The 13,131-nt window shown below is 46.3% G+C and overlaps 2 protein-coding genes across 3 annotated transcripts; both read left to right on the top strand.

The window, feature by feature from the left end:
- Positions 1–1,234: 1,234 nt before the first annotated feature.
- hhatla (hedgehog acyltransferase like, a) lies at positions 1,235–7,930 on the top strand. Of its 2 annotated transcripts, XM_086129982.1 has the most exons (13): positions 1,235–1,384; positions 2,168–2,280; positions 3,282–3,349; positions 3,456–3,569; positions 4,060–4,080; positions 4,311–4,505; positions 4,583–4,792; positions 5,040–5,211; positions 5,653–5,797; positions 5,881–5,916; positions 5,985–6,186; positions 6,290–6,431; positions 6,787–7,930. In XM_086129982.1, exons 2-13 carry the CDS (start codon positions 2,175–2,177, stop codon positions 6,927–6,929), a joined length of 1,554 nt encoding a protein of 517 aa, XP_085986108.1. In that variant the 5' UTR covers positions 1,235–1,384; positions 2,168–2,174; the 3' UTR covers positions 6,930–7,930. The 2 variants fall into 2 exon arrangements, with proteins under 2 accessions (XP_085986108.1, XP_085986109.1); XM_086129983.1 differs by lacking the exons at positions 1,235–1,384; positions 2,168–2,280; positions 3,282–3,349 and having other exon boundaries at positions 3,462–3,569; positions 4,060–4,075.
- A 1,440-nt stretch (positions 7,931–9,370) lies between these two features.
- Positions 9,371–13,117, top strand: klhl40a (kelch-like family member 40a). Its single transcript, XM_086129106.1, has 6 exons — positions 9,371–10,609; positions 10,718–10,878; positions 11,440–11,547; positions 11,617–11,802; positions 12,110–12,259; positions 12,867–13,117. Exons 1-6 carry the CDS (start codon positions 9,509–9,511, stop codon positions 12,976–12,978), a joined length of 1,818 nt encoding a protein of 605 aa, XP_085985232.1. The 5' UTR covers positions 9,371–9,508; the 3' UTR covers positions 12,979–13,117.
- Positions 13,118–13,131: the final 14 nt, after the last annotated feature.

The following is a 13,131-nucleotide window of genomic DNA, read 5'->3' on the forward strand; positions in this document are numbered from 1 at the left end:
ACGGAATTATTCTTTATTATCGGAAATTGTCATAAATTCTATGAAATATGAAATAAAAATCAACTTTCCAGTGTATTGGACATCAATCCATCCATTTTCCGAATCGCTTGATCCTCACTAGGGTCGCGGGGGGTGCTGGAGCCTATCCCAGCCGTCTTCGGGCAGTAGGCGGGGGACACCCTGAATCGGTTGCCAGCCAATCGCAGGGCACACAGAGACGAACAACCATCCACGCCCACACTCACACCTAGGGACAATTTAGAGCGTCCAATCAGCCTGCCATGCATGTTTTTGGAATGTGGGAGGAAACCGGAGCACCCGGAGAAAACCCAGGCCCGGGGAGAACATGCAAACTCCACAAAGGGAGGCCGGAGCTGGAATCGAACCCGGTACCTCTGCACTGTGAAGCCGACATGCTAACCACTGGTCTACCGGGCCGCCCTGCATTGGACATGTCATTTTAATTTTATATAACACCGCATTGTCTTTTCCATGTAGAATCATATCAGATACAGATTATTTATCCATCCATTTTCCGAACCGCTTCATCCTCACTAGGGTCGCGGGGGGTGCTGGAGCCTATCCCAGCTGTCTCCGGGCAGTAGGCGGGGGACACCCTGAATCGGTTGCCAGCCAATCGCAGGGCACACAGAGACGAACAACCATCCACGCTCACATTCACACCTAGGGACAATTTAGAGCGTTCAATCAGCCTGCCATGCATGTTTTTGGAATGTGGGAGGAAACCGGAGTACCCGGAGAAAACCCACGCAGGCCCGGGGGAGAACATGCAAACGCCACACAGGGAGGCCGCAGCTGGAATCGAACCCGGTACCTCTGCACTGTGAAGTCGACGTGCTAACCACTGGACTACCGGGTCGCCCCACAGATTATTTAATGATTTAAAAAAAAATACTTCATAGCTGGTTTAACATAGCACGAAAGTGTTACGTTTACGTCATACACAATGTGTATTTCCACCCGCATATCCACTATAAATTTGTGCAATTGAAGATAAAAAGACAAGTGATGCATCTTTGAAACGATGCAACTGACCGATACACCTGCTCTCTCCCTCATTTTAACCACTGTCAATGTCCCTGAGTGTTTGGTTGCTCTCGAGTGAGCCAACAGTGGACCACCCCTCTGTGGAGCAGTAGTGGTGGATAAATATAACCCCCCCTCCCCTGACTCCCCCTCCTCCCTCCTCTACCTCCTCCGTTCGTTGAGTTCTGCAACATCCTGACTGGCCGAGGCTGACAAATGCAGGCAGCAAGCAGCAAGCCCCCTCAAGACGGATGATCTAGCCGCCTTCCTCCACCCCCTTTACTTTTATTTCTTCTCCATTTCAAGGAGACTATTGGCTGTGTGAAGCGGACACAAGGTTAGTGAAATCTTGTACAGTAAAGATGAAATCAAAGCCGGGGTGCTCTCAGTTCTGCATACAGCAGTAAAACACTTATTCACAGTTTGTATGCAGGAGACTTTGCGGCACTCCTGCTGCTTTACCATGGTTACTTGGCATTGTGCAAGAAGGATACTTTTTTTTTTTTTTTGTCCAACGCTCTTTAACATAAGCACAAAGTACAATAATAGATCAAAAATAATGCATAACTCAATGCTGCAAACGGATGCGCCGCTCTTGGTCATTCCTGTCATTAGCAAGTGAAGTGAAGAGAAGCCCCTGCTCAGATCACATAGCACTGCAGCTGCACACCAACTGCTCGGGCTATAATAGGAGCGAGAGGTAAGGTTGCGCGGCTGACCGTGCTGATTCCAAGGAGCCGGAGCCCCGCAATCCTATTTAAGTCACTGTCCTGTCCCTCTTAAAGGCTTAACAGTGCAATGCCAACTTGTAAAATGTCTGGATGTGACCTTAACAAGTGCACCCTTTAAACACCGTCATGTGTTTGTAGCCTGACATGTTATTTGTTGTTATACGAAGTTGTATTGATAAAATGTTGCTGGAAACTATTGACTTGCAGCATACGCATGCGCCCACTCCTGTTCAGTTTGAGGTGTTATCTGGAAGTGGTCACAGTGATGCAATAAATATCCCAAAACACCCTCTTATATGTCCCCAGCTGCGTATTTTCCTTTTTGTGATTCACCCCCTCATAACGTTTGTACGGTTGATGTTTGTCTGACTGGGGCCTCTTCTGTGAAGATCAAGCATGGGGATCAAGGCTGGCCTCCCCAGATATGAGCTGTATCTCTACATTGCCGTACTCGCCGGGGCTTTGGCATGGGCTGCCAGTTGGATAGTTGAGGCTTCAAGCGGTGAGTGGCTGAAAACAAACTGCATCATTGCAAACTGCACCATTTTTGACCAGCGTTCAGTTCAACTGCGTCCAACGTTTGGGAGATTTAGGCACCGCCGCTCCACAACACTTTTCTATTAATATGAGGAGAATGAAAGGATAAAGCGATTACTCTCTGGATGAAATTCTGTCAGATTCACATCCACGGTTCCACTCGGCTGACCATTTTCACAGGGTTAAGACGGAAACAATGCCGGGTGTTTTTGCACACGGTAAACTCATCACACAGACTTGAATGGCCCAAGTGTAATGCGGGGAATGGTACAGAAAGTGCGGCGAGCTTTTCCACAGCACTTAGAAGCTACAATTCTGTCCGCTTTCCTATTTGAATCTTGAAATGCTCATATGGCTGCTCCTTCCAAGAGGAGTTAAAAAGCTGAGGGCATCCTGCCGCACTCACTCTTTCTCCTGGCGTGACAAATGTGGCTGCATGCCCACAAGTAAGAGGCTTTTCCCTCTTTGATAGCCGTTCGGCTAATCAAGCAAAGCTGTTGCCGCACGGTCGTCCAATTGTCTTTTGTCTTCTGTATTTAATAAACGACATCAAAATCAGTCCAGAGATTCAACTCAGTACAGTTTTTAACAATTGCACAGTATTTACCAAAGGTTACAACAACATGTAACATTTGCATTAAGAGCCCCGAAGATCACGGTGATCCCGTTACGTAACATCTTATTTTGTCACTTTGACTCAAGTGCTTTCACACTCCGAATTCTATGCAACAATTTCCTAATATATGTCGTGCTTTTCCTTTGCCGATCTTTCAAATCTCAGTCTCTTGCTCGGTCGCCATTGAACTCTGCAAACAGTGGCTGCTTGATAGCAAAGCAAAAGTTCGTCACACTTTGGTTTGTGATCGTCTGACAGTCTTAATCGGCAAAACTATTCAAGGCGATCGTTGACAATGTCCACCTCATGCGTCCCTGTACTAATTCTGCACATTTGCGCTCTTTATTCAGAAAATGTGAGCAGAAAGGCATTCAAGGGAAGTGTAAAACCAGGATGGTATTACTTTGGCAGGAAAATGGTAACTTACCGATTGTTTATTATTATTATTATTTTTTTTTATCATTCACGACCTTGATCGTTTTTGCTTGTTTGTACGTACCAAATGTTTCTCTCCCTTCGCGCAGGACGTTGCCGACTTTGAATGGGTGATGTGGTTCTCGACATTCCGCAATCACATTCTTTTTGCTCTCAGCGGCCATGTGATTTTTGCCAAAATCTTCACCTTGCTGGCCCCAAAGGTGCATGCATGTGTGTACTCTGTGTGTGTGTGTGTCGCGGCAAGAGACAATGAGGATTGTCATGGCGTAGCAGCGCAAGCAGGTATATTTGGCTCTTTATGTAAACTCTCGATTTACACATGTATGAAATATTTGTGCATGGTGCACTCGGGTGTATTGTAATGTTTTTGAAACGGATTCATTGCAATTCAAAACACTTGACGTTTCCCATGTTTATTGTTCATCACACTTAAAAATCGCTCCCGTAGGCTGGACTGGCCATGTGACCTGCGGGGCAGATGCCCGGGTGGGCCAGCATCTTTTGGGGCAGTTGATTGATTCTGGTTTTACCCCAAGAGGGCGGGCCTCAATTTAGCGGGAGCCGCCCTCGATTTGCATGCGCGTGGGCTGAGCGTGATGGAGTTCAGATGTTCTGTGAAATCCGTCATGTTTAAAACATTTCAATGTGTTTTAAACCTATTTTCTGTCTTGTTTCATGCCGACAATGAAGATTGGTATGGATGGATGTAAGGTAACCTTACTATACTTGTGAGTGTTTGCCATCATAACACTTGTGTTGTTTCATTTCACTCATTGTAGATCGAGTTTTTTTTTTTTTGTCTCATTGATCAAACACTTGTCCGTTGTGGTGTATAACCCTTTCTTATAGCACTAACAGTCTTTTTCTTGTCAACGCAAGTCATAAAAATACAAATCTTAAGTCACAGCGTCCAGGTAATAGTGGCTCGTCTTTCCCCACAGCACAGATCGCTCGTCTTCTGCGCGTACGGTATTTCGGCGGTCCTGGTCACGATGGGCTGGACCTTCACGGCTTTAGTTCTGTCTCACTGCACCGTACTGTACGGCGTCGCTGTGTTCAAGACCAAATGGATGTGCTTGGCTGCAGGCCTGGCCACACTCACCTCCATCAAGCTGGAGCCCTACAACTCTTGGCAGGTCAGTATTCTCATTTGCCACCTGTTTTGATATGACCCTTTGAGGTACAAAATCAATCGTTCAAATGACACCTGCAGGAAACATTGGTGACGGGCTCTTTCCACCTGCAAGACGTCCTCTTTTACGGCGGCTGCGGCTTCACCATCATGCGTTGTATGAGCTTTGCTTTGGAGAACTGTGAGAAGAAAGAGGGCAACTACACGTTCTGTGACCTGCTGAAATACAACTTCTACCTCCCCTTCTTCTTCTTTGGGCCTGTCATGACCTTTGACAAGTATCACGCACAGGTAATGCATTAACAAAAGGGCAGTAGCGCTCCGAGACGGGCACCTGACCACGTTTCGCCGGTCCGTCCTCCGTCCGCGACCTGGGAACCCTTCTGGCGATGAATACCCTGCGGACGAGACAGCACTTCCTCTGCTCCAAAGATTCGCGTAGTGCCGCTGATCCCATCTTGAATGGCGCCTTTTGTGACAACTGCAAGCAAGTATCGTCAGAGACAACATTGACGTTACATTTTGTTTGCTTCTCCAGGCCAACGACACCAAGCTGACCCGCAAAGAGAGGGAGATGTGGAACATCACCGCCAAGGCCGCGTTGCACCTGGCGGTGATCCTGACGGTGGATGCTGCATTCCACTATCTCTACATTTTGACAATCCCCGGTGACATGAAGTTGGTCTCCCGACTTTCTGACTGGTGTCTGGGTGAGCGTGCCGTCTACGGGGTTGGAGACGAGCTTTTCTTTTCGAATGTTGTTTGTTGGTACGTTTCAGCCATCACGCCGCATCAAAGTCCATCACGGGGATAAGTGGTATGGAAAAATGAATGGATGAATGGATGAGGCGGCCAGCGTGGGGATCAATTCCCATTCCGTGACTGTCTTCATGATTGGTTGCGTGTGTCCTGAGCTATACCGGTGATCAGAATGCTCTGACTTCTTTGAAAGAGGTTCTTCGGTTTTAGCGTTTTCATTGGCCTCTCATTGTGATCAAGATGTAAACGACCTACTTCTGCTGTTGATATTTATTCAACTCTTGGGGGTCCGTCACTTTGATTGACGGTTGATTGCTTTTGATTTTTGCTTTATTTCACAAGAAAGAGCAATCAGATTTTCGTGGGGAATTCACTTGCGTTGACCTTTGCAGCCGGGCTGGCTTACTTCAACCTGGTGTATGACTGGTTAAAAGCGGCCGTGATGTTTGGCGTCATTAACACGGTGGCAAGACTGGACCACCTCGACCCCCCTCGGCCTCCTAAATGCATCACAATGCTATACGTCTTTGCCGAGACGTGAGTATCAACGCACTTATGCGTTTCATATTGGAGACTGGACCGTTGTCAAACACCATTTGGATTTGGATTTGTTTTTTTAGGCACTTTGACAGAGGCATCAACGACTGGCTCTGCAAGTGAGTATTGTGAACGAATTTCTTGACCTAACACAGATCACTTCTTACCATCATCGAATGTTTCTCAGGTATGTTTACGACTACATTGGCGGAGATCACGATAAAATCCTCAAGGAGCTCCTGGCCACCATGAGCACCTTTGCAATCACCGCGCTATGGCTCGGCCCGTGTGAACTGGTTTATATCTGGTCCTTTTTCAACTGCTTCGGCCTCAACTTTGAGCTTTGGGTGGCCAGGTTTTTCTCTATTTCGCCATTTTCTACCATAGAGGTGAGAAAAAGAAACCGAGAAACTCTTCACAACCACAATCAATTTCCCCTTACTGGCCACAACGTTTGTGTGGACTAAGCATTTTATCCCTATCGTCATGTAGGTCTTGATGGGTGAAGCCATGTCACGTAGGATCCGGGGTCTGTTCAACGCTGCCAATTTCTGGGCCATTGTCCTCTACAATGTTCTTTCCTTGAACAGTTTGGAATTTGCCAAGTTGGTTGGAAGAAGACTGATTTTCAAAGGTAGGGGAAAAATCCCAATGAAATCCCTTTAGTAACCTACCTTATTTTTTAGAGGTGGCGAAAGTACTTACACCCTGTACGCAAGTAGAAGATACTTAAAAAAGAAGACGATGACTCCGGTAAAAGTGGATTTACTGATTCTAAATGAACGCACAAAAGTAACTAAAGTAAGTAAATTAATTGTTGCGTAACTTTCATTCTTTTTGCTGACAACATCAAATATATGAAGGTATAATATATGGACAGGGAATATCTTGCTTCTCTGAATCTGTTTCCATCTGTGTTAATGCTCCCTGGTTCACATTGCTCCAAAAGATAATGTACGGCCCCCCCCCCCCCCCTCTTTTCTACTCAGGCTTCCCCCTGTCTACCATCTCTGTGCTCTTGGTGACCTACTGTGGCGTGCAGCTGGTCAAAGAGCACGAAAGACGGCAAGCGCTGCTGGAAGACGCGCAGCCCGTCAAGCCACTTGATGGCGGCAAAGAAAAGGCAGAATAATCAGATGCCAAAGTCAAGGCCTCCCAACGTTTGTTCCATCTTGCGGCCTTCAGAACACAACCTGACTTTAAGAGCCAGGCTGTAGTGTTTTGCTATCGTTAGTCAGGCGTTTCCGTAAGTGCACTTTCTGGTGATAATCATGACAGTGTTTGCCACAAAGACCCTTTGATTTTACTGTACTCCAAGTGCGAATGTCTTCCACGGTAATTCACACAACGTTTTTAAAGGGCTAAAACATGAAACCGAGTTGCCACTGACAGAGTGCAATGAAGCAAGATAAACACAAGAGGTGCTGTGGAGTCCTCCACGTTGCATGCAGCTAATTGTAGCTAATTGTATTTATTCACATCTGTTCCAGAGACTCAAAGCATGCTTAGTTATGTCGACCAAGAATGTGTTGGATCTTTTTGAATATGTACTGTCCCCACTGGAAAATGAGAGCCACTGTCTTGACAATGCATACCTGTCAACTTTTCGGAGCGCCAACCTGTATAAACTACCAAAAAAAATCCTTATAAAGAGCAAAAAATCCTTATAACATACCAAAGCATTTTATATGTCAAAATAACGGCAGAATAAAACCACGAAATTTTCAATGATATTTATTGTAGATCTCCATAATACAATGTCTGGTTAATTTCTAATCATCATTCTACTTAGTGGCATTACTGTGTTCAGAGTTGTATTCCTGCGTTACTTTTTTCACCCGGAAATTTTCAGAATCCGTATGATTTGTGCGATACGGCCATATACGTAAGATTCACCACAAAATCCGTATGAACTATGGCTAAACCGTATGAGTTGACAGGTATGACAATGGGAGTTGATTGCAAGAGTCACTTTTCTTCAAACCTCTTTTTTGCACACGTAGCAATGAAGGGCAGCAATAAGCTTATCCGATTTGTACCCAAAGGCCCGGGGTGTTACAACCACGTTTACATTGCCTTTTCTCGATTGGCCTTTAGAACAAAGGAAAAATAAAGTTTTGTTCCATCTCGAAATCATCTGTTTCTTGGAGCACAAAGAGTTCAAATGAGATGCAGTTACCCGTGTTGTTCAGATGGACAGCAACAGCTTCTCCGATTGTTTTCGACTTCGATCGAGTGACGTTGTTGTCACAGAATCAGGCGTTTCCCTCTCTGACCACAAGATGGCCTCGTTTATGCAAATTTGATTACCGTCGTTGCACTCACGCAATGACATTAAACGAAACCTTTAAAGGCCAGACAAATCCGCCGCTTATTGAATCTATCCTTCTCTTCTGGTGACTCCGAACCCGATTAACCACAACCTCCTTTTCCAGTTCGCTGTGAAAGATGACACATTTTCCACGAATGTGTGTTTAGTGTATTTTGTTTAATGCATTTCTAAAAACAACAATTGTCCTTCACCCGTTTAGTTATTCAACATCAAATTTAGATTGGAATTATTGACAGTAAGCGATGGTCTACAACAATCTCATATTAATTATTATTTCTTTTTTTTTTAAACATTAAACCTTGTCCTAATATGTTACCCATGCCAATGCTGCAAATAGAAAATGCCGTTTAGAATCACCATGATTGTTCTTTGTTGATCCCTGAAGGGAAACTCATTTGACACTCTGCTGTGTAATGCTCAAGTTGCTTGCATCACACTATCATTTCAATCATTTCACACACTTGCAGGCAAGGGAGCCACGTCGGGGTAATGGGGCAGCTCAGGTTTCTCTTTATTGGCCTCCCTGAGGAGAAATTTGTCATAGAGCAAGGGGCATACATGCAATCATACATCAACATCGCACCCCTCACACATTACATCCGAGCAAAGCACTCTGTCTTAGCCATCCATGCACGCCTCTTCCTACTGTTTTTTTTTTCATGTTTGATTAACTTAACTGATGAAAGAACAAATGAATTTTTCCTGTTGCGTTTGTGTTGTGGTGCCTGGTATCTTCGGACTGATTTCAGTAGGTCATCATCATAACCTATAATTCTTTTCTCTTGCCACAATGTAAAATTTGGGCACCTACGCACTCAAATTGGGAACACCATAGAGCGCTGGCATAACTTGGCAGCGAGGCAAGAAAACCCCGGTGGACCTGTGGCTTATATATGCACTAGGGGAAACCCTGAACGATGGTCTTCCAGGAGCTGATTTAGTGTCTGACAGGATTCTTCCGATATCATGACTCTTTTTTCTCTTTTCGAGCCAGAGTTAGCTGTGTGAATTGCATTGAAATAAACGGCCTGTGACGGAACAGAGTAATTTCCTGATGAGCTATTGTGCCGTATATAAAACGGTGTCCACACTGTTCGGCATTCAGCTGTTTGTGGGCTTCACGTGGTGAAAGGTTGGGTGGGGCCCCTGCCCTGCCCCTCCCCGCCCCCTTTCGATCCACCAAACGGATTCCTCAGCCTTGAGAGTATCCCATCTATAAATAACCACGGTGAGTGACAGCCAGTGACAGCTGCAGCCGACCAGCGAAGGCTTAGCAGAACGATCTGGGATGCGAGCGCTGACAGTCGTGTTCAGTTGTAGGCAATGATTAGACGCTCTTTTCTCCTGACTGCAAAACCGGGATAAGGTAGCAGAACAAAATGGCCGCTCTGACCGTAGACCCGACAGAGCAGCCTCGGATGTACCAGCAAATCCTCCTTCAAGACGGACTGTGTGACCTCTTGGAGAATGACAAGTTTGTGGACTGCGTCCTCAAAGTCAAGGACAAGGAGTTCCCCTGCCACCGCTTGGTTTTAGCAGCCAGTAGTCCCTTCTTCAAGGCTATGTTCCTGTCCGACCTGGAGGAGAGCAAGACGCGTGACATCATCCTCAAAGATGTCGAGCCCGGCACGATGGGGAAGATATTGCGCTACCTCTACACCTCCGACATTAATTTGACAGAACAGAACGTCCAGGACATCTTCATAGCTGCTAACATGTACCAGATCCCGTCCATCTTCTCTGTTTGTGTGTCCTATCTTCAAGAAAAGCTGGTGCTAGGCAACTGCTTGGCTATCTTTAGGTTGGGGCTGCTGCTGGACTGTCCCAGGCTCGCCTGGACCGCTCAGGAGTTCATCTGTGAACGCTATCAGGTCGTAATCAGGGACCAGGATTTTCTGCAGCTCGCCGCGACTGAGCTGGCGCTCATCATCAACTCGGATGCGCTTAACGTGGAGCGGGAAGAACTGGTGTTTGAATCATTGATGGACTGGGTCGCGCACGACAAGGGAAAAAGGGTCGAGGAACTGCCAAAATTGTTGCACTGCATTCGCTTCAGGTTGATGCCCTTGGACTATTTTAAAGAAAAAGTGGAACGCCATCAATACATCCGGTTCGACCAGGGCATCAAGAAAGACTTGGATCTGGTTAAGGACGCTCACAGAGGTCGTCTGCCAAAACCCAAGTTGGAAAGGACTGGGGGAGAAGGAAGTGAGGAGGATGAAGAGGGCTATCTGCCAGGAATACTCAACAACAACCCCCGTTTTGGAATGTTTGAGATGGACTTGCTGCTCATGATCAGCGAAACGGGGACCGTGGCCTATGAACCCGTTGCAAATGAGTGCTTTGTGGTGTCGGACTCGAGAGAGATTCCGAAGAACCACTGCAGTCTGGTGACCAAGGAGAACCAGGTGTTTGTCGTGGGCGGGCTTCTCTACAATGAGGAGAACCAAGATGAACCCTTCAGCTCTTACTTCTTACAGGTAACGTTTCAACCGAGGGACCTCTCGGCCGTTTGAAATCTGAACAACGTGCGCACGTTTCCAGTCGATGTCCTTTTCCTACTTTGGCACGGTTAATGTCATTCCCAGTTTGACCCCGTAAGTTCCGAGTGGTTAGGGATGCCCTCCCAGCCCAACCCTCGCTGCTTGTTTGGGATGGCAGAAGTGGAGAACTCCATCTTTGTTGTTGGAGGCAAGGAACTGAAGGAAGGCGAGCATGTTCTGGACTCAGTCATGATCTATGACAGACAGTAAGTACAGGCAGTGATGTGAGAAATCTTAACTCGTGTCGGTTTTTGGAACTGGGCTTTGTTTTTTTTTTTTTTAATTTCACTTATTCATGCTGAGCTGCCGGCTCATTGTGACTATTTTTGACTCCTATGGATTTATTCTGGCCCCGAGAACGGTTGGCGAGAAGTCCAAACTATTCCCTGCCCTTCGCCCAGTCGACTAGGATAAGCTACAGCTCACCCGTGACCCCAAACATGGATAAGCGCTATCTTAAATAAATGGGTCAATGGCCTTGTTTTGTAATATTTACCGTACAGTCGTAGTCTTGAACCTATTCTTCCTGTATGCCGTTACTGCTATCCACTCACCGGCATTAAAAAAAAAAAAGGTTCCTCAATGCGCAGGGTCAAAGAAAGGCTACCACTATCTTTTCATTTTTTTCTCATTTCCTAATCAAAAGCATGTTGCCCCGGAATGTGTGTCCCTACAAAAATGAATCAACAACCGTGTTTACTACTCTTAATTTTGTTAAAGTCGATCCTCAAAGAGTAGTGCTTTGACTGCCCCCCCCTCCCCCCCAGATCATTCAAATGGGGGGAGTCAGACCCGCTTCCATATGCTGTGTACGGCCATGGGACGGTATCACACGAAGGGCTGGTCTACGTGATTGGTGGGAAATCGGAAAGCAAGTAAGTGGCACTCGTAATCTGGAGCTGTAATGTGGAATTGTAACATTTCATTTCACATCATGATTGCAGGAAGTGCATGAGGAGAGTCTGTGTCTACAACCCCACCAAGTTTGAGTGGAAGGACTTGGCCCCCCTAAAAACAGCCCGCTCCCTGTTCGGTGTTGAAGTCCATAAGGATCAGATTTTTGTTGTGACGGGAGTTACGGAAACGGGTCTCACCAGCTCTGTGGAAGTCTATGACATAGCCAGCAACAAGTAAGGACGACAGCTTTTAGCGTGAGGCGAAGCATCTGTCCGCATGGGACGAAATGACTCGTGAAACGGGAATAGTAGCTAGTGATCATCCCATAAAAAAGAGAAGATGACTGCATGAGCGTGTCACGGCAAGTGCTTTAAGGTGGGGTTTAGTTCAGTTGGGGCTCAGGTCATCTTTTAAAATAAGTCAGATGTGTGGTCTAATGACTTGTGGAAAAGTGCCCCGAGACGTCTGTTGCGATTTGTCGCCACCATCAATAAAATGGAATTGCGCACCATCTTCTCTTTGCGTGTGTGTCGCCTATAGGTGGTCTGACTTTCCCGAGTTCCCTCAGGAGCGCAGCTCCCTCAGTCTGATGTCCGCGGGGGGCTCCCTGTACGCTGTGGGGGGCTTTGCCATGATGGCCGACGAAGCCAGCGAGGAGCCCGTCCCAACAGAAATGACTGACATCTGGAGGTAGGAAGACCTCACCGCACAAGGGTCACGCTCCCTTCACTAGTCATCATCATTTGATTAAAGATATGAAAAATAAAGCAGGAGAGTATCAGTAAAGCAGAGGAGAGGAGTTATTAAAACATCCCGACTTTATCCCCTTTGCTGCAGGCTTGCTCCAAAAACTATGAAAAACACGTGTGACAACACACAAGACCCCCTTGTGTGGATCGTAAATTCTTCATACAAAATCATGTTGGACATTCTGAGCTTCCACCAGCCAATCAAATCAAACACGGTTATTGTTAAAGGAGTGTTTGGAATACGACTACGAATGATTTCTTTTCATTTGATATGAAAGGTGACGCGTGTAACAAACTAAAGCTTGCAATCAGTGAAACAGGTTTGCAATCGCACACAGACAACAATTAAAACAAACGATACAGGACCACCGAATTACTTGGGAGTTGTTCACGTATTTTACGATTTCAACGCGCCATCATGCATTTTGCCATTTGCCCTGCGTGACCTTACCGTCTTTCATTTATTGCGTTCGCTCCGTTTTACGATGAAAGGAATGATCCTTGCACTGTGTGTGGCGACATTTTTAAAAGGCCAATCTTTCCCACAGATATGACGAGACGGAGAAGTGCTGGAGCGGGATTCTACGTGAAATTATCTACGCGGGGGGAGCCACCATCGTTCCAGTCCGTCTCAACACTCTGCGCCTCACCAAATTATAACGCAATGGTGACAATGCGCCGCGAGCAGGGACGGTGTACCGATTAAGCGTAACCACGCGTGTTTGTCACTGGGGATGAGTCAGAGAATGGAAATGAAACGTAAAATGCCAGATGGATTTCATAAAAGTCAATTTACACATCTGGCCGTCCATG

This window comes from Hippocampus guttulatus, chromosome 14, assembly GCF_054856545.1.
Source record: "Hippocampus guttulatus isolate MCC_2025c chromosome 14, RoL_Hgut_1.0, whole genome shotgun sequence".
Taxonomy (NCBI): domain Eukaryota; kingdom Metazoa; phylum Chordata; class Actinopteri; order Syngnathiformes; family Syngnathidae; genus Hippocampus; species Hippocampus guttulatus.

What these genes read in the sequence shown, in the direction of transcription:
- hhatla (XM_086129982.1), top strand. Translation starts at nt 2,175, where the DNA reads ATGGGGATCAAGGCTGGCCTCCCCAGATATGAGCTGTATCTCTACATT. An exon ending in TTGGTATGGATGGATGTAAG is followed by an intron (nt 4,081 to 4,310) that starts GTAACCTTACTA and finishes CTTTCCCCACAG; the next exon opens with CACAGATCGCTCGTCTTCTG. An exon ending in ACTTTCTGACTGGTGTCTGG is followed by an intron (nt 5,212 to 5,652) that starts GTGAGCGTGCCG and finishes TGACCTTTGCAG; the next exon opens with CCGGGCTGGCTTACTTCAAC.
- klhl40a (XM_086129106.1), top strand. Translation starts at nt 9,509, where the DNA reads ATGGCCGCTCTGACCGTAGACCCGACAGAGCAGCCTCGGATGTACCAG. An exon ending in TCAGCTCTTACTTCTTACAG is followed by an intron (nt 10,610 to 10,717) that starts GTAACGTTTCAA and finishes TGTCATTCCCAG; the next exon opens with TTTGACCCCGTAAGTTCCGA. An exon ending in GAAATGACTGACATCTGGAG is followed by an intron (nt 12,260 to 12,866) that starts GTAGGAAGACCT and finishes TCTTTCCCACAG; the next exon opens with ATATGACGAGACGGAGAAGT.